This window comes from Oncorhynchus mykiss, chromosome 13 (assembly GCF_057628025.1).
Source record: "Oncorhynchus mykiss isolate SJ-2025 chromosome 13, ASM5762802v1, whole genome shotgun sequence".
In the NCBI taxonomy this organism is placed as follows: domain Eukaryota; kingdom Metazoa; phylum Chordata; class Actinopteri; order Salmoniformes; family Salmonidae; genus Oncorhynchus; species Oncorhynchus mykiss.
Genome location: NC_143034.1, coordinates 49,291,104 through 49,317,051, shown reverse-complemented (window position 1 = coordinate 49,317,051; position 25,948 = coordinate 49,291,104). Strand labels below are relative to the sequence as shown.

The following is a 25,948-nucleotide window of genomic DNA, read 5'->3' as shown; positions in this document are numbered from 1 at the left end:
TCCTTCACTTATTCCGCCAAACATACCCTCGTAAAACTGACTATTCTACCGATCCTTGACTTCGGCGATGTCATTTACAAAATAGCCTCCAACACTGTACTCAGCAAACTGGATGTAGTCTATTACAATGCCATCCGTTTTATCACGAAAGCCCCGTATACTACCCACCACTGCGACCTGTATGCTCTCGTTGGCTGGCCCTCACTACATATTTGTCACCAAACCCAGTGGCTCCAGGTCATCTATAAGTTTTTGCTAGGTAAAGCCCCGCCTTAGCTCACTGGTCACCATAGCAACACCCACCCGTAGCACGCTCTCCAGCAGGTATATTGCACTGGTCATCCCCAAGGCCAACACTTCCTTTGGCCACCTTTCCTTCCAGTTCCCTGCTGCCAATGACTGGAACGAATTGCAAAAATCTCTGAAGCTGGAGTCTTATATCTCCCTCTCCAACTTTAAGCATCAGCTGTCTGAGCAGCTTACCGATCACTGTACCTGTAAATAGTACACCCAACTACCTAATGCCCCATATTATTACTTACCCTCTTGCTCTTTTGCACCCCAGTATCTCTACTTGCACATTATCATCTGCACATCTATCACTCCAGTATTAACGCTAAATTGTAATTATATTCACCTCTAGGGCCTTACCTCTACATCTGCACACACTGTACATAGATTTTTCTATTTTTCTTTTATTTTGTGTTATTGACTATGTTTGTTTATGTGTAACTCTGTGTTATTGTTTTTGTCGCACTGTTTGCTTTATCTTGGCCAGGTCGCAGCTGTAAATGAGAACTTGTTCTCAATTGGCCTACCTGGTTAAATAAAAGATTAAATCAAAATAATAAAAAATTGCAACGTCAGAATTTTGGGTTCGATTCCCGGGACCACCCATATGTCAAATGTATGCACACATGCTCACTTTGGATAAAAGTGCCTGCTAAATGACATATAATTGTATTATACAGTATATTACAAAAGTGAGTACACCCCTCACATTTTTGTAAATATTTGAGTATATATTTTCATGTGACAACACTGAAAAAATGACACTTTGCTACAATGTAAAGTAGTGAGTGTACAGCTTGTATAACAGTGTAAATTTGCTGTCCCCTCAAAATAACTCAACACACAGCCATTAATGTCTAAACTGCTGGCAACAAAAGTGAGTACACCCCTAAGTGAAAATGTCCAAATTGGGCCCAAAGTGTCAATATTTTGTGTGGCCACCATCATTTTCCAGCACTGCCTTAACCCTCTTGTGCATGGAGTTCACCAGAGCTTCACAGGTTGCCACTGGAGTCCTCTTCCACTCCTCCATGACGACATCACGGAGCTGGTGGATGTTAGAGACCTTGAACTCCTCCACCTTCCGTTTGAGGATGCCCCACAGATGCTCAATAGGGTTTAGGTCTGGAGACATGCTTGGCCAGTCCATCACCTTTACCCTCAGCTTCTTTAGCAAGGCAGTGGTCGTCTTGGAGGTGTGTTTGGGGTCGTTATGTTGGAATACTGCCCTGCGGCCCAGTCTCCGAAGGGAGGGGATCATGCTCTGCTTCAGTATGTCACAGTACATGTTGGCATTCATGGTTCCCTCAATGAACTGTAGCTCCCCAGTGCCGGCAGCACTCATGCAGCCCCAGACCATGATACCATGCTTGACTGCTTGACTGTAGGCAAGACACACTTGTCTTTGTACTCCTCACCTGGTTGCCCCCACACACGCTTGACACCATCTGAACCAAATAAGTTTATCTTGGTCTCATCAGACCACAGGACATGGTTCCAGTAATCCATGTCCTTAGTCTGCTTGTCTTCAGCACACTGTTTGCGGGCTTTCTTGTGCATCATCTTTAGAAGAGGCTTCCTTCTGGGACGACAGCCATGCAGACCAATTTGATGCAGTGTACAGCGTATGGTCTGAGCACTGACAGGCTGACCCCCACCCTTTCAACCTCTGCAGCAATGCTGGCAGCACTCATACGTCTATTTCGCAAAGACAACCTCTGGATATGATGCTGAGCACGTGCACTCAACTTCTTTGGTCGACCATGGTGAGGCCTGTTCTGAGTGGAACCTGTCCAGTTAAACCGCTGTGTGGTCTTGGCCACCGTGCTGCAGCTCAGTTTCAGGGTCTTGGCAATCTTCTTATAACCCAGGCCATCTTTATGTAGAGCAACAATTATTTTTTTCTGATACTCAGAGTTCTTTGCCATGAGGTGCCATGTTGAACTTCCAGTGACCAGTCAGTATGAGGGCGTGTGAGAGCGATGACACCAAATTTAACACACCTGCTCCCCATTCACACCTGAGACCTTGTAACGCTAACGGGTCACATGAAACCGGGGAGGAAAAATGGCTAATTGGGCCCCATTTGGACATTTTCACTTAGGGGTGTACTCACTTTTGTTGCCAGTGGTTTAGACATTAATGGCTGTGTGTTGAGTTATTTTGAGGGGACAGCAAATTTACACTGTTATACAAGCTGTACACTCACTACTTTACATTGTAGCAAAGTGTCATTTCTTCAGTGTTGTCACATGAAAAGATATACTCAAATATTTACAAAAATGTGAGGGGTGTACTCACTTTTGTGATATACTGTATATTAGTATACTATATAGTATTATTATATTAAATGGGAGATGGCTCTTGAGGACAATGCAACAAAAATGTGCTTTAATGTAAAAGGTTTTTCCATTAACTCTGCAGCACCATGACAGAGGTAAGATAAGAACACTGTTATTAGAGGCTAGATTCACACAAAACAAATCACTCTCTAATGGACTATTATCAAAGGCCAAATAGGGGTTACCTGTACGAGTGTGAAATGTGTTTTTTGCATATCCCAACTACCCCTGAGACAAATACCTTGCTTACCAACCCATGTACCATACCCAGCAGCGCAATAACATATGTCCATTTAACATAGAACACAGCTTGTCCACAATTACGTTATGGCCTATGAGCATAGGACACTATTGAATAAAATTACATAAATTGGTAAATAAATACATCTAATTGGTCTGCGTATCTAAGCATAACATTTTGTGTTTTATTCACCCAACAAGCAGAGAGCAACGAAGCCTCCTGTACTCAACAGACATTCTGGGTATTAAAGAGTGGAGGTACAGTGTGAGTAATCATGGGCATATCCTGACTAGTGGGTCTGGGGGTTTCCGATATGAGGCTTAAAGATCAACTCAGCTGCTAATGTGCTAATGAACATTTCAATCAGTATAGCCTACTTATAAAAACACATTTTAATACCAACCCTCAATGCTTTGTACAGCTACGTCTATCTCCCATCATGCATTGGTTGAGTTTGCATTGTGTGGACAGGTTTAGGGTGAATGAATGCCTAGGAAACCGATAGAGGGTTTGAAACGTTATATGAAAGGCAGATTTCTTTTTTTCTCTAAAAATCAGACAGACCACACACCAATCAGCATCAATGTAAAAAGATCACACCTCAGATTTGGGTTCTTTGTTGCTCTGACTCATGCCTCTATCAACGCTTGACTGATTGCCTAATGGTCAGAGGCATAGGTTACAGCATGTGACAAGGGCTAAAAATCATCCAGGGATATGAAAGGATATGTGAGAAATGTATTAGCTAAGGCTTACATGGATTCAAAGTGGGCTACATTTGACCAATTAAATTCCCAAATGAATTGGGTTCCTAATTGAATAGGGTTGTGTGGATCCCCTTTTTAATCTGACCAGCAATCAGCTTGGCGTGGTAACAACAAAAATAAATCATGAACGAGAGCATACATAGTCACAATCCTTCTCATCGCGCTATGATCAACCTCCCAAGCCGAGCATGAGGCTGAATGGCATGATTGCAGTCACGAATGTTTCAAATGGCTTTGGCTCACACAGCTGGACATTTCAGAGCTCTTGAATTGATAAGTCTGTCAGGCGTTTTCATACCGCAAACCGGGAATCAATTTGAATGTGTATCACGAAGGAAGGCCTCTGCTCTTATTAATTGTGAAATATTGCCTCCATCCAGTTAGATGGAATGAATTAGTGCAAATCAATGTTCCCTTTAAACTGCGCGTGTGCGAGACCGCGCACCTCCTCCAAGACTGCTGTGCAGAAGAAATGCCAGGCCGCACCCAGAGACGCAAGAGATTGAACTTCACTGAGTTCGCCCCATTAGATTAGACTATATAGATCAACGTTTTTTTCTGTGATCGAATCAACATTATATCAGCAAAACAAAACAAATCTAACTTTGCAATATTTAGTCTTTAGTCTTTGATTTTGTTGTAGGCAGAGCCAGAGCGCAAAGGAGTAGAATGCTATTGGCGGGGGTAGCCCACGAGCGGCCTTTCAATCACCCGCAATTGAATGCCCTTTTCAGATCAGAGCGAAGAGCCGCGCATGTGCACGTGTGTTGATATTCTTTGCTAGTTAGCGAGTTATTAGCCTAGTTATAGATAAGTATAGGTAAGCCTTGGGGAGTTACTGGTTCCTACAAGAGCACAAAATATGTTGGCTACATTTCAAGTAGTCTTTGAAAAGTCAGTCAGGCAAAAAGCTTACGTCTTAATTAAAGGGGCAGTGATGTATTTTGACGCAGGCTTGAATTTGCAAATAAGCCAATAGGCAAAGGTAGCCTACATTGTCTAATTCTCTGTATGGTAATAATAATTACTGTTATTTTGTAAAGTGGTTTCTTGCATCATACAATGCAATTTACAGTCACCTATTTGTCCCACGGTGTTACAGAACAGACCCTAGTAAAAAATCAATGTCAAGCCCTTCATAATGTAAACACGTTATTAATAGTGTCATAAAATGTAGGCCTGCATTGAACACCAAATATAGGCTAATGTAGGCTATATCATAGAAATCAAAAGCTATTTTCATGTAAAAATGTTATGTGATTTGCTCCATTAGTTTTGTTGGTAGGCCTACATTACGCTCAAATAGCCACAATAGCCTATTGGCTACTGTCTAAAACTGTAAGGGTACAGCCTCAGTGTTCACTGAACATCAGTGCCGGAATTTGCATAAAATTCTCACAAGGTTCAAGTTTCCGGCTCACAAGACTCAGTGCCCTAAAACATTAGAGGGAACATTGGTGCCAATAAGTCCATTTGTTTTAGATTGAGGCCTGCAGGCTTCCTCTAATGCCTATAGGCCTAGTGGGATGTACCCAACAGACGGCGTGTGATATGGACTCATCTCAACAGCAGACCAGTGGGTCAAAGTAATGTTTACTGATTCAAGCGTTTAAAATCATACAGGTTAGTTCATTCCTACAAAGTATTTTCTGTGCTACAGCTTCATTATGCTTTACCTTTGATTCAGATGGGGATCATGGCCCTTTCTGACAGTTTCTCTCCCTTTTGAGACGGGTTGGGGCATCATTTTCAATTTTACAGGAACATCCTTTTCAAGTGAATAATCCTACATCTTCAGGGAAGATTAGACTTATCTTGAGGGCAGAAGAATCTTGTCCTTGGAGAGTAATAAATAATCTCTCGAGGGGATTATTTCATGTTCTGAGTCGATTAAAATGCTTTTTTTGTAACACGATAATACAATTAATCCCTGAAATAATGAAAAAGTTCCATGGTTATTTCATATTACCTTGAGGTAAACTCATCTTAGCCTATGTCTCCCACGGCTCCACACAAAGCCGCTAGTTTAATTTTTATTCAGTACTGTTCTATCACTGTGAAATAGAAATAAGATTGTTCCACTTCACCTGTGTAGTTGTAGGCTACAATCTACTGCAAACCAACTTTTTACGACACATTCTTTGACTCTAGCCCCTCTACATACATAGCCTGTATAAAGAGAAAGGAAATTACTTTAAACTTCTATGCCCCCTCTCACTTGTCAGTGGATTGGGTTTGATGTCATCTCTTGCAATAATCATGCAAAAGTACCTGGCGGAATGGTAATGTTCTTTTATGAAATTATACCTATTATCTGCTCCCTACATCTGGAGAATCCAATATGCCAGCAGCATATGTTATCCCAGGGAAGTCAACATGCTAGATTTCATACAATATGTCTGTCGCATGTGATCTTAAGGGACTTGTGCCATTAGGTTCCCCTCGACAGCCCTGCGCTATACACAAACCTCACATATAATGCATTTAGTTAGCCTACAATCTGTATAATAAGCCAGCTGTAAAAAATACATCTGTGCAACTGGCAAAAATATTATTTTCTCTATTATCTTAAAATATAACATAGCTTTGCTCCATAACCAGCATTCAAAACAGTGTCAGCCTGCACGATTACACAACAGTTAGCCTAACGGAGGTAGGCAGTATTCTCTACTGTTGGGATAGAATTTGGAAGGCAGTAGAGTGCACTTGCCCTTCTAGGCATTCATTCTCTGACAGACAGTCATGAGCAGCAGAAGGAATAACAAAAATATAAGGAAGATGCGGTATTGTAGCTATCAGCACGGATCCTCCAACACACACTGACATGGTGCCCTTCAGGTCTGTTCACCACTGCTGAGGAAGTTCTCAACTTTTCCACTGCTAGTTATGTGACTGAGGAGTTTATCTATTCCTCCTGTATATAAACACTGACTCCCAGCAGAGCGCGAGACATTGCTCTACATTTACTGCCACTGCAGCTGGGGCTCTGTCACTCACCATGAAGCCTCCTGTTCTCCCGGTGCTGACAGACCTGGGAAGGGAACCTTTCTGCTGGTTGAGTGCAGGGGAGTGAGCCAATTAGAGGTGTTTGTCTGGGGAGCAGGAATTGTTAAAGACGCACTATGGGAGATTTCCCTCCGGTACAGGGATTTACACACCTTCATGAGACCCATTCCTTCATTTCTTAAAAATAGGAAAAGTAAATAAGATGGTATATCTTTTTGCGACGGCTCATTAATCATTCTAACAGCATAAAACTCAACAATGTTCTTCCATATTATTTTAATTTGACACCATGCTGTAGCAAACAAGGGCCTCCTCTGCTAGAGCAGAAATGGAAGTTATGAATCAAACTTGAATGAAACATTGCCATGACAGAGTGTACGTGGTAAGGTGGCTATCTTGTTGGACTGATTCAAAGTAAAACAATATCTCAAAACATGTAAACACCTGCAAACAGATTGGGATAACTTGATTGTATGCTGAATGGTCTTTTCTTTCAGAGAAAGTGAGCTTTCGGATTCCTTCGAAGTGTCTCATATGCCTAGGTAACAGAGCAGCAGTGTTCTCTAGTGGTGAAAGAAGTGAATAGCACCACCAATTATAAACATTAAACACACTGCTTAAATATTAGGGATGCTTTATCTTTCTAACAACCTTCAGGCAAGTCTCATGTTGTTCACTATCATGGAACAATCACATTGTGAAAGGAGAAACTTGTTGAGCTAAACAGAGAACTAAGCCTAAGGTGACAGTTCTGTGTCAAAATGATGACTTTTCGTCTTAAAACCCTGATATACCTACTTAAGGTTTAGGATATAATTTAGCGACAAAAATGTGTTCAGTGTGACAAAACAATGTAATTTAATGCCTGCCAGTATTAGAGTAGGCATTACACAACATACCCATGTATTTTCTTAACTGCCAGTCTGTCAAAGTCCAGGATTGTCCAGCCAATGGTCATGTTTTCTGTTAGATTTTATTGAATTTGGACGTCCTTAGGCACACGTCCGGTTCTGGGTAGTCCAGTAAGTTCACGAAACCAAGCTACAGAGAAAGAGAATAAAGTGAAAGTCAACCCACGTTTAACATCACAGTCTGTTTGCCGGTCAATGTGTGTGCTGTGAGATAAGAAACAGCTACATTTCCCTTTACCTGGGATAATGATTAGCTACAGTGCACTGATATCAAGACGAAATTCGGACAAAAAAAACATCTCACAACTCTTAATACTGAGCTTTTACGCACATTGCAAGTACAAACCTGAATCTCTTTTTGTAATACAGTTGAAGTCAGAAGTTTACATACACTTACACAGGTTGGAGTCATTAAAACTCGTTTGTCAACCACTCCACAAATTTCTTGTTAACAAACTGTAGTTTTGGCAAGTCGGTTAGGACATCTACTTTGTGCATGACACAAGTAATTTTTCCAACAATTGTTTCCAGACAGATTATTTCACTTATAGTTCACTGTATCACAATTCCAGTGGGTCAGAAGTTAAAATACACTAAGTTGACTGTGCCTTTAAACAGCTTGGAAAATTCCAGAAAATGATGTAATGGCTTTAGAAGCTTCTGATAGGCTAATTTACATAATTTGAGTCAATTGGAGGTGTACCTGTGGATGTATTTCAAGGCCTACCTTCAAACTCTTTGCTTGACATCATGGGAAAATCAAGAGAAGTTAGCCAAAAACTCAGAAAAAGAATTGCAGACCTCCACAAGTCTGGTTCATTCTTTGGAGCAATTTCCAAACGCCTGAAGGTACCACGCTCATCTGTACCAACAATAGTACGCAAGTATAAACATCATGGGACAACGCAGCCGTCATACTGTTCAGGAAGGAGACATATTCTGTCTCCTAGAGATGAGCGTACTTTGGTGCGAAAAGTGAAAATCATCCCAGAACAACAGCAAATGACCTTGTGAAGATGCTGGAGGAAACAGGTACAAAAATATCTATATTCACAGTAAAACTAGTTCTATATTGACATAACCTGAAATGCAGCTCAGCAAGGAAGAAGCCACTGCTCCAAAACTGCCATAAAAAAAATAGACTACGGTTTGAAACTGCACATAGGGACAAAGATCGTACTTTTTGTAGAAATGTCCTCTGGTCTGATGAAACAAAAATTAAAACTGTTTGGCCATAATGACCATCATTATGTTTGGAAGAAAAAGGGGGAGGCTTGCAAGCCGAAGAACTCCATCCCAACCGTGAAGCACGGGGGTGGCGGTATCATGTTGTGCTTTGCTGCAGGGGGACCTGGTGCACTTCGCAGAATAGATGGCATCATGAGGATGGAAAATTGGATGGATATACTGAAGCAACATCTCAAGACATCAGTTAAAGCTTGGTCGCAAATTGCTCTTCCAAATGAACAATGACCCCAAGCATACTTACAAAGTTGTGACGAAATGGTTTAAGGACAACAAAGTCAAGGTATTGGAGTGGCCATCACAAAGCCCTGACCTCAATCCTATAGAAAATGTGTGGGCAGAACTGAAAAAGCGTGTGAAAAAATGTTTGACCCAAGTTAAACAATTTAAAGGCAATGCTACCAAATACTAATTGAGTGTATGTAAACTTCTGATCCACTGGGAATGTGATGAAAGAAATAAAACCTGAAATAAATCATTCTCTCTACTATTATTCTGACATTTCACATTCTTAAAATAAAGTGGTGATCCTAACAGACCTAAGACAGGGAACTTTTACTATGATTAAATGTCAGGAATTGTGAAACTGAGTTTAAATGTATTTGGCTAAGGTGTATGTAAACTTCCGACTTCAACTGTACATTTCAAAATGCCATTGCTACTTTTCAGCCAGCACAGGTTTATTGCACCAGGTTTGTCTTGTCTCTCCGCCATGTTGTCTGTATCAGTCATAATCTACAGTAAATGTACTCAGAGACAGGACCCTGGCTTTAGTAAACAGCAAAAGGCTACTTGGAAGTCAGACCCCCAGACCATATGTACAGTAGACATTCATATAATATTAATTTTTGCAGTATTAATGATGTTATGTAGTATGACAAATCTGAGTTTAAAACTAAGAACCAATAGAGAGATAAGCGGTAACTGAGGTCATGGGGAAAAAAATGCATTTTGTTAATTAAATTCTTGAACATCAAATAGTTAAGAATGTTCACTGAAAATGTACTTATAAAGATACTGATATGTTTGTATATGTATAAAAAATATATTTGAGAGAGATAGGACCATAGTCTCATTGAAAGACTGATGCTGATGCTGGTCATAGGGTATGAACAGGTTAATTCTGAGAGTTCAGTGGGTCTGACTTTTTCTAGAAAGACTAGGCAGGTTTTCCATTCCAAACACAAATACACACGTCCTTCGTTTGGTGGGTGGCTGTCTGTCGGTCTACCTCAGTCAAAATCGCTGAAATATAAGGTAAGGTCAACTATTCTGATTCATTGAACTTTCATCTTTTAAAATTACACATAATAGAAATGAATGTACACTTATAGTAGCTTTGCATATTTTAGTCATGAATGTTTGCAGTAAAAAAACATTTTTTTTTACAAATTTGGAAATAGGCCTAGGCATTGCCTATACTATTGATCTTAAATTGGTTCATGTAAAATCTGAGTAATCTGAGTACATATGTTAATTTATTGGCTTTCAGGGAGGACTTCAAATGTGAGAAAATACATGTTTTTACAAAGAGAATAAGCATATTAAGTAGTTTTAGATAAGGAACACCAACATTGAGCTTACTTCCTTTGTTCTCTACCCCCAGCTGTTATGCACACCATTGTGCTACTGGTGTTGTGGGTACTGGGGACATCACTGGTGTTGCCAGACCCTGACACAGGGGGAGAGAAACCTACTGAGCCCATTCCTTGTTCCAAGGGCTGCACCTGTCTGCATGACGACTACAGTCTAGAGCTCAATGTCTACTGCAGCGCACGCAACTACACCCAGGCCCCCTCCGACGTGCCTGTCTCCACTCGCTCCCTCTGGCTGGATGGAAACCTGTTCACCACTCTGCCTGCCACCGCCTTCAAGGATCTCAGCAACTTGGATTTTCTGAATCTACAGAGCGGTCAGCTGGTGTCACTTGACTCCCAGGTGTTCAGAGGGCTTAAGTCGCTAGCTCACATCCACCTGGAGCGCAACCGAATCCGTTCATTGCCGGGCACTATCTTCCAGAACACGCCTAACCTCGCCTCGCTTAGTCTCCATAACAATCAACTGTCCCGCATTGAGGAGAAGTTGTTTGCTGGCCTCCCACATATGTGGCTTCTCAACTTGGGGTGGAACTCATTAGCAGTGTTGCCTGAGACTGGGTTCCATGACCTGCATGGCCTGAGGGAGCTGGTTCTTGCTGGGAATAGGCTGGCTTACTTACAGCCACAACTCTTCCAAGGTCTTACCGAGCTGAAGGAGTTGGACCTCACCGGAAATTACCTGAAGGTCATTAAGGCTAATGTGTTCATGAAGCTCCCCAAACTGCAAAAGCTTTACCTGGCTCAGAATCAGATAGTGACGGTGGTACCCAGAGCCTTTGTGGGTATGAAGTCCCTCAGATGGCTGGATCTCACAAACAATAAACTGTCAGCGCTCCACGATGAGACTTTCCTTGGTCTTCACAGCCTCCATGTGCTGCGGCTCTCCAACAACTCCATCAGTGGACTAAGGCCCAGGACTTTCCGTGACTTGCAGTACCTTGAAGAACTGCGTCTGAGCTACAACCGGATTCATGCCTTGGGGGACAGGATCTTTGAGGGGCTTGGGCACCTGGAGGTTCTAGAGCTGGAGCACAACCAGGTGCAGGAGGCCCGGATGGGCACCTTCATGGGCCTCTCTCACCTGGCTGTCATTAACCTGTCTGGCAGCTGTTTCCGCAGTCTTCCAGACCAAGTGTTCAAAGGTCTCGCTAAGCTCCACAGTCTTCACCTGGATAAGGGCTGTCTGACCAGGGTCACGACCCAAGCTTTCATTGGACTATCGGGTCTGCGACGACTCTTTCTTCAAAACAACAACATCTCTGTGGTGGAGCGCCAGAGCTTCGTGGAACTCTTGGGCCTACAACAACTAGACCTGAGATTCAACAAGCTCGAGGTCCTAACCTCCCACACCTTCTACGGCCTGAAGAACCTGGACTATCTGCTGCTGTCCAGCAACCTGTTCCGTCAACTTCCCTCTGAGGCCCTCATGCCCTTGAAGCATCTCTCGTGGTTGGACCTCTCAGCTAACAGGCTGGAGATCCTGCACAATGGTACCATGCAGCTGCTGCCCAGGCTACGCTATCTAAACCTGAAAGATAACGCTCTTAGCAGCATTCCACCAGATATCCCAGACACCCTACACCAACTGTGGCTGACAGGGAACCGTTGGAAGTGTGACTGCAGTGTCCTTCCCCTTAGAGACTACAGCTTGAGGAGACCACAGACGGTGCCCCGGCAAGTGGAAACCCTGGCTGAGGGAGAGGAACCCCACACTGTTGTCACCATCTACAACAATATAACATGCAACAGCCCTCCAAGCTTGGTTGGCCATGACCTGAGGGATATCAGCAACGAACATTTCAACAACTGCTGAAGGGGTCAAAGACGCCAGACATTTGGAAGACAATAATTTCAAAATAATTGTTATTAGCCTACAATTTTCCCTGTACATTCAATGATTTAGCCTATATTAATTATTTCTCAAAATATGTAATGTAACAAAATATTTTTGCTACTGTGGTAATTAGGCCCTACATGTTGCAAGTATGTAGCTTTTGCGTCATACACTTTTAGTTAGTTTCATATTTCATGAAATGTTCATTAACATTGCAAGTAAGCCTAATAGAATACACAGTGTACAGTACTTTTAGCTTTTAGGACATGTTTCAAAGCAGTCCACTTTTGAATGGGTGACTATTAAACTCCTCCTTTGAATAAACACAAGTCATGTTTGTTTTTGTCCTCTGAATAAATATTTAAGAGACAGATTTGCTCAACAAGGAATTGGTCACACAACCAAATATAGATATAGGCCCTAGGTAAACAATAGCAGCCTTTACCAATTAAAGGTGCAGAGGCCCAGCTATTGAGGGGCCAGATGGACCATGTGTGTACACAAGGCAAACACTTCCTTCTGTATCATAAGAAGGTACTACAGAACTCTAAGCAGAGGGAGAAGTAAACCTTCAGGGCCTACATATAACGACACTATAACGTTTTCATTTTGAAGAAGTGGGCAGGAGCAATTTTACAGCAGCACATTTCCAATACAGCTTTGACAGCAGGATTCATAGACCGCAGAACTTGAACTACATTACTTAACTCGCAGTCGCATCACAGATGTTGACATGTTCATGTTGACCATCTTTCCCCAGGCCACATCTCTTCTGCACTGCAACACGTGCTCCTCCATAATTGATATGCGCTCCTCACTCTCTTAGTTCAGTTGTTATGGTAACCAACAGTTTGCTAGTTGTTGTTAGCAGCTATTTAACTTGAGCTAACTTAGTGGAGCTGACTGCTACTGCTTTCACATAAGAGTGGTCTATCTTGATGATTATAGATACATTAGTTTATGTCAATATGGACACAGATCCTTCAACGCGTTGGAATGCTCTTTTTGACAGCTTCAAACCCCATATTCCGTCCATTGATTCGGATTCTTCATCGGTGAGTTTGATTACTGCACTTAGCTAACGTTAGCTAGCTAGCCCTATGAAAAACCCTTAATTTGTATGAGTTTTGCTACTTACTTGCTGTTCCACAAGAGTTTGAATTGTGTTTGCCACAGTAAATCTAGATAAATGTATCAAACGTTAGCTGACATTTGTCTAATCTTACTCTCCAGTCTGAAAATGAAGAAGACATTTCCATCTTTCGGCGACCAGTAGCCCTTCTTCCTAAACACACAGAGTGCCTAGAGTGTCTGTCATTGGAGGACTCTGAAATAGAGGTAACGTGAAATAGCTAGGAGCAAGTTTACGCCAATTGGTGACGAGTCCTTGACAAGGTTACTGTGTGTATCCCAAACAGGAGCTTCTAATATCTATGGCACAGCCACAACTGTGTTTGACAGAGGAGACCATTTGCCCTCATAGAGAGCCTACAACTGAACCCCATGGAGTTTATCAAGCTACTGATTTAGCCCAGCAGGGCACACACCAGGAGCTCAGTCCCATAGGTAATACGGTAAATGAGATATGCAGCCATGACTCTATTAGAAATGCAGCTTGGGCAGGAGGCCATCCACGCAGCAACGTTCCTGTGGAGATGAAAGGGGACACCTCAGCGCACCACAGCCATGGCACACTAAACAGACAAAAAACAACTGAGTCCACATCGCCACAGACTTCACACAACACAGCTTGTGAAGAAAACACATTGGAGTCACTCAATGCTTTGAGAAAGACACCGAGAACTGAACCAAATGGCTCTATGAAAAAGCCACTACAAAATAGTCAAACTGTTTTGTCTTTTGAGGTGAGTTTAAGTTTCCTGTTATAAATTGAGAAGGTACTACATAATAACTAATGTATTTGTTGACCATTAGATAAATACTGATGAAGTGTTATGTCCTACAAATCAGTACCTTTGTGTTTTTACCAGCCACTGGAGCACTGGGATCTGGACCAGATTCTTCTGACTCTTCAAACAGACAGACTCTTTTTAGGAGGCAGTGTGTCTGACGAACCTATGGAAATACAACCAGGTAGACAATAGGGTAACTCTAAGGTATCACTGACACAGTTGAAGTTGGAAGTTTACATGCACTTAGGTAGGAGTCATTAAAACTAATTTGTCAACCACTCCACACATTTCTTGTTAACAAACTATAGTTTTGGCAAGTCGGTTAGGACATCTATATTGTGCACGACACAAGTAATTTTTACAACAATTGTTTACAGACAGATTATTTCACTTATAATTCATTGTATCACAATTCCAGTGGGTCAGAAGTTAAAATACACTAAGTTGACTGTGCATTTAAACAGCTTGGAAAATTCCAGAAAATGATGTCATGGCTTTAGAAGCTTCTGATTGGCTAATTTACATCATTTGAGTCAATTGGAGGTGTACCTGTGGATGTATTTCAAGGCCAACCTTGAAAAGTCTGGTTCATCCTTTGGAGCAATTTCCAAATGCAAAGGTACCACGTTCATCTGTACCAACAATAGTACACAAGTATAAACACCATGGGACCACGCAGCCGTCATACCGCTCAGGAAGGAGACGCATTCTGTCTCCTAGAAATGAACATACTTTGGTGCGAAAAGTGCAAATCAATCCCAGGACAACAGCAAAGGACATTGTGAAGATGCTGGAGGAAACAGGTACAAAAGTATCTATATCCACAGTAAAACGAGTCCTATATCGACATAACCTGAAAGGCCGCTCAGCAAAGAAGAAGACACTGCTCCCAAACCGCCATAAAAAAAGGTTTGCAACTGAACATGGGGACAAAGATCGTACTTTTTGAGGAATGTCCGCTGGTCTGATGAAACAAAAATAGAACTGTTTGGCCATAATGACCATCGTTATGTTTGGAGGAAAAAGTGGGAGGCTTGCAAGCCAAAGAACACCATCCCAACCGTGAAGCACCATGTTGTGGGGGTGCTTTGCTACAGGAGGGCCTGTTGCACTTCACAAAATAGATGGCATCATGAGGATGGAAAATGATGTGGATATATTGAAGCAACATCTCAAGACAAGTTAAAGCTTGCTCGCAAATGGGTCTTCCAAATGGACAATGACGCCAAGCATACTTACAAAGTTGTGGCAAAATGGCTTAAGGACAACAAAGTCAAGGTATTGGAGTGGCCATCACAAAGCCCTAACCTCACTCCTATAGAACATTTGTGGGCAGAACTGAAAAAGTGTGTGTGAGCAAGGAGGCCTACAAACCTGACTCAGTTACACCAGCTCTGTCAGGAGGAAGGGGCCAAAATTCACCCAACTTATTGTGGGAAGCTTATGGAAGGCTACCCAAAACGTTTGATCCAAGTTAAACAATTTAAAGTGAATGCTACCAAGTACTAATTGAGTGTATGTTAACTTCTGACCCACTGGGTATGTGATGAAAGAAATAAAAGCTGAAATAAATCACTCTCTACTATTATTCTGACATTTCACATTTTTAAATAAAGTGGTGATCCTAACTGATCTAAGACAGGGAACTTTTACTAGGATTAAATGTCAGGAATTGGGAAAAACTGAATTTAAATGTATTTGGCTAAGGTGTATGTAAACGTCCGACTTCAACTGTATAGCTACTGCTGAACAACTAGTAGATGTAGAGTAACCAGTGTGCACCTAGCATGTCATTCACATTCAATGCTATTATCATAATGATGTAATCAATTCATTCTCAATTTGGTCACAGATGGAGACAATGTAAGGTCACAGGATACTATATTGGAGAGGCTGTCTGCTTTCTGTAGGACACAGTCATGTGGAGATGCTGAAGAGAAAAGAGAAACTGCGCCAGATAAAACCTCTGGTGTGCCTCAGAAAGCACCTGTCCAACATCCTACCAATTTCAGGTAAAATATATGATCATGTTGTGTGGGTTTCACATGATTATGAATAATGTAATTAATTAACATGAACATTTTGTTTACTGCAGACAAAATGGTGGATGGAGAAAGTCTTTCAAAAGGATGGCATTTGAGTTGCAGCCAAGCCGCCAGGAAGCGCCCACCGTTTATATTGATTTACGTAACCCTGAGCCTCCCACGAACACAACCAGACCATGTAACAGCGCTTCATCACAATCCATGAAGCTGACCAACCCCAACCTACATGACGAAAACCAATCTGATAAGAAAACAGACAATAATATACGGTCTGGTTTACTGAATGGAAAAGAGTAAATATTGCCTTGAATAACTGACCCATTGTAAAGCTCTAAACATTATTACATAGGTTTGTAAATATACAGTACTATAATGGCTCTGTATCTGTGAATTACAGTTTTACTCCTTCCTGAGTCAATGTTTATTTTTTTCTTCTCCCAGGGAAGTAACTGGAAAGAGCCTGTTACTCAGAATGTTACGCGAGGCGAACAGAAACAGGAGAGAGCCGGACAGGAAAGATCCAGTTCCAGCAGATTCTACATGCAGAACCCCCAGAAGAGTGTCCTTGAAGGACAAGCTGCCTGAGGCTAACAGTGAGATAACATCTCTGCTTCCAGAGGTGGACAACCAAATCACAATGAAGCGTGACCAAAACAGGCCGCCAGTTGAGAGAACACCTGCTTTTCAGCAGAGTGCTACTACCGGGCAGCCAAAGAAACAAAGGTAGATACGATATTCATTTTAGGAGACTTTGTCTCAGATACTGTATCTTGAATCTTAGTCACAGTGGCTCACACAGGAGGTTGGTGGCACCTTCATTTGGGAGGACGGGCTCATGCTAAACACTGGAGTGGAATAGTATCAAATAAGGTACATCAAACACATGGTTTGATGCCATTCCATTCGCTCCGTTCCAGCCATTATTATGAGCCGTCCTCCCCTCAGCAGCCTCCACTGGTGGCTGAACACCTGTTTTGTGACCTGTCAGTGACCGAGAGCAGAGAGAGCAACAGAAACAGAGAGCACAGCGCCAGCAACAGCTCGAGAAACAGCTGGAAAGCTTTAGACCAACAAGGTCTGCTGGAGACAGGGAGCCTGCCGCTGAGAAGACTGATGTTCTTTATGACACTGTAAGTTCATCTGGAACAGAGACTCAGTGCTCACTATTCAATAGCTCTCCACTCAGTCTTCTTTGTCATTGTCATTCCCTCAGTGCCATTTGATAAATTGAGCGTTACCCCTACATATATCATATTTTTCGTTCTTTTTTTCCCAGGAGGCCTCTCACCTACAATCAGTTAATACTCTGCCTGCTGATATGGAGGATAAGGAGTGCTTGCTGCTGACTGTATGCCTCTCCAGTCCCGGCCTGGTAGCCAGCAGCAGTCCTCATTGGAAAGCACCAACAGTGGAGTCAGCCACAACCAAATCCACTATATACAATGCTCTGGTTGCTTGGTTTCTGTCTTTGGTGAATATTTATTTGACTAGTCCTTGACAACGTCATTCAACTGAGATCATCTGATTATTTTTACTCTGTTTGAGATGGAGTCCATGTCTTACTGAGGCCTCTAACTTGTGTGTTGTAGGTTGGAGCACCAGACCCTCAAGGGGGTGATGACAGGGCTGCTGTACCTTTCTGGGTGGCCGGCCTACAGCAGCTGTGGACAGAGGATGGACTGGCTCTACACATCTGTGCTGTGTCCCACGGAGAGAGCCTACAACTTGTCCGAAAACCCCGGGTGAGAGGAATGAACATAGAGATCCTTTTAAATTACTTATTATTATTAGTAGTAGTAGTATTCTAATTCCCAATTCTATGTGAATGCACCCAAACATTTCCTCTGTTCCTACACCACCTTTTCTGCAGTTAAGTGATTTTCCTTTTTCTTCTTTATAGAAATGGGGTGTGGATAAGGGTCATAGTGTGTTCCAGCAGCGTGTCTGCAGGTTCCTCTCTCAGACCTCCCTCAGAGCCATCACCCATTGGCTGCCGCAGCTCAGGAGCCTATTAGACCAAGAGGCCTATCCCCCAACCGTCCACATACCTGCCTCCTGCCTGGACAGTTTTATCTCTGTCAACTCAGACAAAATGGTAGGTAGTAGGTACAGGTGAATGCTTAGAATCTGAGATTGACTTGATGATGTGGATGTGTTCCCTGTAATGTGCTGTATAATTTGCCCTGTGTCTCAGGCTGTGAAGAGGACCTTCGGTCTGAACCCAGGCTTCTACTGGCAGACTGTGGAGACTCAGGAGCTCAGCTGTCAGAGGCCTGAGACCATGTGCACTCAGCAGCTACACACAGAGGTAAGAACGTCTAGTCTCAGCTGTTCCAAAACTCCTTGGTATCGTCTAACCTCAGGGTTAATACCCCATGGTCATGGGATGAGGAAATCAACCATACAGTTTTTTTCTTCTTCTCCTCACAGATAGCTGTTGCTCTGGGATACACGTCTTTGTTCCTGCATCCCTTGGTGGTTCACCACACCCTCCAGCTTCTCCACAGCTCAGGCCTGGATGTGTGTGGCCTCCGCCTCCTTTACCCTCCTCCTGACCTTCTGACCAACAGCGCCGGTAAAACGTCTATCAACTAATATTCTATTCTGTTATATTCTTATCTAGTCTGCAGATCTTCAGTGGCCTAGACTGGAATGATTCAGTAAGTTATAGTAAGTATGTCTCCGATTCAGGCAGGGTATCCTACGGGCAGGGAGATGATGGGGCCGATGAGCCCGTCCTTGCCCTGGCTGTCCGAGGGCCTCACGCCCGCACCGTGTGGCAGGATGTAACAGGCCCTTCAGACCCCCTGTTGGCTAGGAAGACAGACCCGGCATCCATCAACGCCCTGCACTACAGCAGCAAGAACTTGCCCCTCCTCTACTCCCCTCGCCTGGCCAGCAGTGTGCACAGGGAACTGGTCACGTGGTTCGCAGGGAGAGTTCCAGGGAATAATTCCCAGAACCCTGACCAGGCTCCAACTGACAGGTGTGTTTGTAGTCCAGAGCCATCCTGATGTCTCACAACCATCACTCAAACATTACAAGTAGAAAAACAAACATATTACTACTACTAATAACAATTTATTGAACTTTTATAGTGCTATAACCTCACATAAAGAATCTCAAAGCGTTGTGAAGCAACAACAACAAAAAAACAAGCAATTTGAAAAACAACAACATCGTTAATCATCATGAGTAGATGGAAGGTCAAGAGGCTGAAGGTTTACTCAGTAAACATTGATTGATACATTCGTTTTCATCTTCTTGGGTAATATATATATATATATAACATACACAACACAAACAGTAGTCAAAGTATTTCACAAAAAACATGATTTTCTTCCAACACTCTCAGCTCTGCCCCTGGTGATGGAGAGGGAAGCAGCCCCTTGTATTTAACCAGGTCCTCTACCACCCTGTGTGCTACTGTTAAAGGTAACTCAGAAACAAGTACACACTTGAGGTCAACAATGTTAGAGTTATGGCTTAATGCTTTACTCTAGTCTCGATCCCAAGTACAGTAGTTGGAAGTTTCAAAATGTCTTACTGTGGATCTGACTCTTCCCTTCCCACCTCATAGTGGACGTGTTCTTGATAGTGTCCCCAGCGGTGGCGCCGTGCTGCTACAGCCGGGTTCTGTCTGTGTGTGAGGGCAGAGGGTTCAGTCTGAGGGGGGTCCAGAGGCTGCAGCTCCCCACCAAACGAACCCAGGCACTGGGACTCACCAGACAGCAGGTAACAACCCCACCTCCACCACACTGTCTCCAGATCAGTCACACCACACTGAAATGACAGCAAAGTGCCTGAGAGAAGCTGGTGAGATCAATGTTGACTATGCCCTTAAAAACTTGTCTTTCTCTTTGACAAGGTGGCAGTGTTCTGCAGTCCGCCCACTGTTACTGTGGATGAGAAGAAAGTTGAGCTGTCTTCCCACTGCCTGGTCTTACTTCTGAGGAGAGAGAGTGGCCTGCGTCACTGTGCCAGCCTGCCTGCAGGTATAGCACTTAACCCTGTAATACCTAATATCTCTCCTTCTATCACCTCAAAAGTACACTGAGTGTACAAAACATTAGGAACACCTTCCTAGTATTGAGTTGCACGCCCTTTTGCCCTCAGAACAGCCTTAATTCGTTGGCGCATGGACTACAAGGTATTGAAAGTGTTCCACAGGGATGCTGGCCGATGTTTACCCCAATGCTTCCCACAGTTGTGTCAAGTTGGCTGGACGTCCTTTGGGTGGTGGACCATTGATACACACGGGAAACTGTTGAGCTTGAAAAACGCAGCAGCATTGCAGTTCTTGACACTTCTAGCTTGACACTTCACTTGCAGTTCTAGCAATTACTACCATCCCCCGTTCAAAGGAACTTAAATATTTTGTCTTACCCATTCACCCTCTGAATGGTACACATACACCTTCGACCTGGCCAAGGCTTTCGACTCTGTCAATCACCATATTCTTATCGGCAGACTAAGTAGCCTCGGTTTTTCTAATGACTGCCTTGCCTGGTTCACCAACTACTTTGCAGACAGAGTTCAGTGTGTCAAATCGGAGGGCATGTTGTCCGGTCCTCTGGCAGTCTCAATGGGGGTGCCACAGGGTTCAATTCTCGAACCGACTCTTTTCTCTGTATATATCAATGATGTTGCTCTTGCTGCGGGCGATTCCCTGATCCACCTCTACGCAGACGACACCATTCTGTATACTTCCGGCCCTTCCTTGGGCACTGTGCTATCTAACCTCCAAACGAGCTTCAACGCCATACAACACTCCTTCCGTGGCCTCCAACTGCTCTTAAACGCTAGTAAAACCAAATGCATGCTTTTCAACCGTTCGCTGCCTGCACCCGCACGCCCGACTATCATCACCACCCTGGATGGTTCCGACCTAGAATATGTGGACATCTATAAGTACCTAGGTGTCTGGCTAGACTGTAAACTCTCCTTCCAGACTCATATCAAACATCTCCAATCTAAAATCAAATCTAGAGTCGGCTTTCTATTCCGCAACAAAGCCTCCTTCACTCACGCCGCCAAACTTACCCTAGTAAAACTGACTATCCTACCGATCCTTGACTTTGGCGATGTCATCTACAAAATAGCTTCCAATACTCTACTCAGGAAACTGGATGTAGTTTATCACAGTGCCATCCGTTTTGTTACTACAGCACCTTATACCACCCACCACTGTGACCTGTATGCTCTAGTCGGCTGGCCCTCGCTACATATTCGTCGCCAGACCCACTGGCTCCAGGTCATCTACAAGTCCATGCTAGGTAAAGCTCCGCCTTTTCTCAGTTCACTGGTCACGATGGCAACACCCACCCGTAGCACGCGCTCCAGCAGGTGTAGCTCACTGATCATCCCTAAAGCCAACACCTCATTTGGCCGCCTTTCGTTCCAGTTCTCTGCTGCCTGTGACTGGAACGAATTGCAAAAATCGCTGAAGTTGGAGACTTTTATCTCCCTCACCAACTTCAAACATCTGCTATCTGAGCAGCTAACCGATCGCTGCAGCTGTACATAGTCTATCGGTAAATAGCCCACCCAATTTACCTACCTCATCCCCATACTGTTTATATTTATTTACTTTTCTGCTCTTTTGCACACCAGTATCTCCACCTGTACATGACCATCTGATCATTTATCACTCCAGTGTTAATCTGCAAAATTGTAATTGTTCTCCTACCTCCTCTTGCCTTTTGCACACAATGTATATAGACTCTCTTTTTTTTCTACTGTGTTATTGACTTGTTAATGTGTAACATTGTGTTGTCTGTTCACACTGCTATGCTTTACCTTGGCCAGGTCGCAGTTGTAAATGAGAACTTGTTCTCAACTAGCCTACCTGGTTAAATAAAGGTGGAAAAAAAAAATACACCTTCATCTACACTGATTGAAGTAGATTCAACAGGTGACATCAATAAGAGATCATAGCTTTCACCTGGATTCACCTGGTCACAGTCTATGTCATGGAAAGAGCAGGTGTTCGTAATGTTTTGTACAGTCAGTGTATAAAGAACATGTATCCCATTTGATGCTGATAGGTACTGTAGAGGCATTTGAGCTCGTGACATCAATGTTCAGTTTATTGACACTGATTCCTCTTTTTCTCAGCCCTTATGAAAGAGTTCGAGAAGCAGAGGTTGTTGGGATGTATCCACATCAGACTGTCAGATGAAGGAAAGCTGGACCCGAGCAGCTGCTTTCACATGTTGCCCTACAGAGAGAGCCTGCTCCATAGCTTTGGTAAGGGAAGAGTTAACACAGTCTGTCAATGATGACCCCCTCCCTGGCTTCCTGGTTTAATTGAGTTTATGTTCATGCTTGGTTCTCAGGTGGGCGAATGTGGGCCGTACCCAACCCCTGCAATGTGGTGCTGTCCAATCACAGGTGTCCATCCAACCCAGAGCTGGAGCAGGTGGTGGTGCTTACGCTGTCTGGAAGGGACATCAGTCAGGGCCTGAGCCTGCTACACAGGCTCTGGACAGGGGACACAACAGGTACTTTACCCCACATTAACCATTCCCACAACACAGCCTATGTAATGAAATATATTTAAAATGCATAATGTTATTCATAATACCGATATTGTACTTGCAATTCAGCTGTAGCACTGAACTCCTCACCTACCTAACCTTGCCCTACGTTTCTCTCCTATCTACCCTGTTTCTCCGTCAGGCGATGTCGTGGAGGATGGATTCGAGCTGCTGGCCCTGAAATGGCTGCCTACATTGTCCCGGCAGCAGGCGCGGGAGGTGAGCCCCTATGAGGTAGGAGACCGGCTGTGGCAGAGCAGCCTGGTGGGCCTGGCCTCCTCCCCTGCCCTGGTGTGTGCTCTGAGGAGGGTGGACGCCTTCGCCACGCTACGGCGGCTCCTGCCACGGGACTACCCCGGGAACCTGAACATACTGTTGTCTCCCACTCCTGAACTGGCCTTCAGACAAGCGTCCCTCTTCTTCTCCCTGGGAGACATGATCCCTGGTAAAAACTAGTCAGTGCAAGCTAGGTACTATTTCACTGTACCCTATATCTGGGGCAATCATGTCAAGGATAGCTATGTGGATTTTCTCTCATCTTCAGATCACAGTGTGCGCCCATTACTGAAGTTCCTACCCCCACCTCGCATTAATGTAGCTGGTATGTGTCACCGGGTCATCAGCACATTCAATCGACTCTCTCACCCGCCTCCCTTCTGACTTGTTTAATATTTCTTACAGGTTCCCAGTGTGAGTCATTGTTTAACTGCATGGTGCAGGGTGAGTTTGGAAACGGGTTTATTTGGATGAACTTTGACCTTTTAAATAGCATGATGTAATGTAGGATGTTTTATTAAACATTGGTTACTTGCAAAGTCGATTACTTCAACAATGGTTACAAATATGTACAAAAGTTGAAAATGTGTAAACACCCTGTTTGCCACTCTTGTCTGTTTCCATCAGGTCCCCAGCCGCTGGTCACACTGTGTCTGTTCAAGCCTGGAGTGTGGGGCCATGCTCTGGGGAAAATCCTCAGCAAAGTCCAGCGGAGTGGCTTCACTGTGGTGGGCCTGCATGTGCTGGTTCTGGACAATAGCACAGCTGTGTCACTGGCGTCTGCTGCAGAGCATCAGGCAACTCACATATTCCTACCTACCTAAACCAGGCCAGTGGACAGATTGTTATATTGTTTTTAATGCATTGGCTCCTCTTGTGTTTTTTTCCTCTTGTGTTTTCCCCTTAGGACCCCTCTGCTGTAGAAGCCCATGTCCAGTACTTGAGCTCTGGGCCTTCCCTGGCTCTGTGCCTACAGAGGGAGAATGCTGTGAAGAGGCTACTGGACGTGCTGGGACCTGAGGACCCTGCCCAGGCCCGCGCTCAGGACCAATTCCTCTGGAGGGCCGATTACAGTTCGGACCAGCTACACAGCGGCATCTATGGTCAGTCAGTGGCCTTCGCCCCTGCACCATACTGGGCCACCTTCCAGGCCCTGCCAGACAACATAGATCAATCAGTTACAGAGTGGCTGAGACTGGCTTTGGAACAAGGCTTTAATGTTTCAGATGTAATGTTAGTAGCTCATGATGAATGATATAATACTATGTTGTAGGATCGAGGAGCTATCAGAGAGCTGTTCAGGATGTGAAGAGGCTGTTCCCTCAGGGCCTATGCTGCACAGAGACCAACACCATGAGACAGGAGCAGGTACATCACACAGTGCTACAATAGACATGATTTACTATTCCAAGATGTATAGCCGTCTCATATGCCCTGTGTTTAAATAAGGAACACATTTTGTGTCTGTCACTCACTGTTCTGTATCACAGATACCCAGTGTACACTCAGACCATTTGGCTTGTCTGGCTCGTGAACAGAGCCACACTCTTGCTGCTGCGAACAAGCCATCTTTATCACACCTTATGGCGTCTGGACTGAATGGAGGTGAGGTCTAGTTTTGAATGTTTTAGCCTAGCTGTGTCTTTGTTGTTGAATTTCTTATTTACTACTTGTATGTGGATACAAAACAGGTCCCTTAATCATTGACTTTTTATTGGGACGTTGCCTATGATTGGTCTGGGGCAATTGTTGTGTTTAGTTGATGCGGTATCAACAGCAGTTGAACTTTGTAAACGTGGCTGTTTGTGTGTGGGTGGCAGCAGGGCTCTTGGTCCGCAGTGCTCTCTGCCAAACCACCTGCCTGCTGCTGCCCACCAGTGTACTGGGCCCAGCCCCCATCCACCTGGACCTGCTTGAGCAGCTGCTGAGGACAGGCTGCCACCTGGTGGCCGGGAGGATGACTGTCCTGGACGAGACCCAGCGATGTCACATAGCTGAGACACTGGTGCTACCCTCTGAGAGGGATGGGAAGGTGAGGAGTAGGTATCTGCCATGTAGGAGTTGCGCAATAGCAGCATGCAGTGGTCACTCACTGTAACACTCTGCCTGTGGCATTGACTCTCCTCTCTAGATTTGTTCTCTACCCGAGGGCCCTTGTCTTATCGTTGTTCTACAGAAGGATAACGCTGTGACCTGCTTTGACTCCATGCTTGAAAGGTAAGGAAATGGGCTACTCAAAAACATGTACCAGTTAGTGTTTTGCATTTTCTTCTTTGCATCATAATGGAATGCATAGCATATTAATCTATGGTTTATTTATTTTTTACTATAGTATTTACAGAGAGAGGTCTAACCTTGCCAAAGTGGGGAAAATGCTGATATATCCCAGCACTGAAAAAAAAGTAAGCTTGTTCTAACTGCGGAAACATTGTGTTGTAGTACCAAATAATGGCAAAATGGACCCTTATGTTTAGTTAACAGGATCAACTGACCTCAATAAAACAGATTGTGAGTGAATGTCTATGAAGAAATCACCATTGATAACAAGCATGTCTGAGAACATCTCTTGTCTGTTTTGGCTCTAGGCATTGCAGCTTCTGTGCTATCTATTTGATGTCCTGTCTCCTGATAGTCATCATGCCATTGTACCACAGCAATCTGAGTGAACCTTAATGCTATAGAGCATTACCAAGAGGGCCAACCTATTTTCTGGAATTCTGTACCAATACTGTATAAAGAAAATATTGATTTAATTGGTAGTGGTAAGAAACCTTATATAACCCCCACCTAAAAAGTAAAAATGATGGTATTTTCATGTTAAGAAAATAAATGCTGGTTCATGTTTCAGTTATTGCAAGACTACATTTGTCAAGGGGAATTCGTCGTTGGGAGTTTAGTGATCTAGAAGTACATACCTTCATTACTACCTTGTTTTAAATC

General features: G+C 43.7%; 2 protein-coding genes and 1 long non-coding RNA gene across 4 annotated transcripts in view; 2 read left to right on the top strand and 1 right to left on the bottom strand.

Annotated features, from left to right (window-relative positions):
* Positions 1-7,761, bottom strand: part of LOC110486337 (uncharacterized) — a 56,109-nt gene extending 48,348 nt beyond the window's left edge. For both annotated transcript variants that reach the window (XR_002468060.3, XR_002468059.3), the window contains exon 1: positions 7,547-7,761. This is a non-coding gene — a long non-coding RNA (uncharacterized LOC110486337). The remainder of the gene's footprint in view (positions 1-7,546) is intronic.
* Positions 7,762-9,582: 1,821 nt separating this feature from the next.
* igfals (insulin like growth factor binding protein, acid labile subunit) lies at positions 9,583-12,559 on the top strand. Its single transcript, XM_021557854.3, has 2 exons — positions 9,583-10,060; positions 10,410-12,559. Exon 2 carries the CDS (start codon positions 10,415-10,417, stop codon positions 12,212-12,214), a length of 1,800 nt encoding a protein of 599 aa, XP_021413529.2. The 5' UTR covers positions 9,583-10,060; positions 10,410-10,414; the 3' UTR covers positions 12,215-12,559.
* Positions 12,560-12,711: 152 nt separating this feature from the next.
* LOC110486334 (dynein axonemal assembly factor 8) lies at positions 12,712-25,855 on the top strand. Its single transcript, XM_021557846.3, has 30 exons — positions 12,712-13,290; positions 13,469-13,573; positions 13,654-14,100; positions 14,227-14,329; positions 16,001-16,160; positions 16,244-16,486; positions 16,635-16,916; positions 17,182-17,323; positions 17,470-17,664; positions 17,783-17,935; positions 18,094-18,288; positions 18,388-18,501; positions 18,624-18,768; positions 18,885-19,179; positions 19,549-19,628; positions 19,774-19,928; positions 20,062-20,188; positions 22,311-22,442; positions 22,532-22,696; positions 22,875-23,177; positions 23,277-23,333; positions 23,414-23,452; positions 23,636-23,805; positions 23,916-24,111; positions 24,282-24,376; positions 24,499-24,613; positions 24,829-25,040; positions 25,140-25,225; positions 25,341-25,410; positions 25,594-25,855. The coding sequence occupies exons 1-30, from the start codon at positions 13,174-13,176 to the stop codon at positions 25,672-25,674; spliced, it is 4,779 nt and encodes a 1,592-aa protein (XP_021413521.2). The 5' UTR covers positions 12,712-13,173; the 3' UTR covers positions 25,675-25,855.
* Positions 25,856-25,948: the final 93 nt, after the last annotated feature.

What these genes read in the sequence shown, in the direction of transcription:
- LOC110486334 (XM_021557846.3), top strand. Translation starts at nt 13,174, where the DNA reads ATGATTATAGATACATTAGTTTATGTCAATATGGACACAGATCCTTCA. An exon ending in TTGATTCGGATTCTTCATCG is followed by an intron (nt 13,291 to 13,468) that starts GTGAGTTTGATT and finishes CTTACTCTCCAG; the next exon opens with TCTGAAAATGAAGAAGACAT. An exon ending in AACTTGTCCGAAAACCCCGG is followed by an intron (nt 17,936 to 18,093) that starts GTGAGAGGAATG and finishes TCTTCTTTATAG; the next exon opens with AAATGGGGTGTGGATAAGGG.
- igfals (XM_021557854.3), top strand. Translation starts at nt 10,415, where the DNA reads ATGCACACCATTGTGCTACTGGTGTTGTGGGTACTGGGGACATCACTG.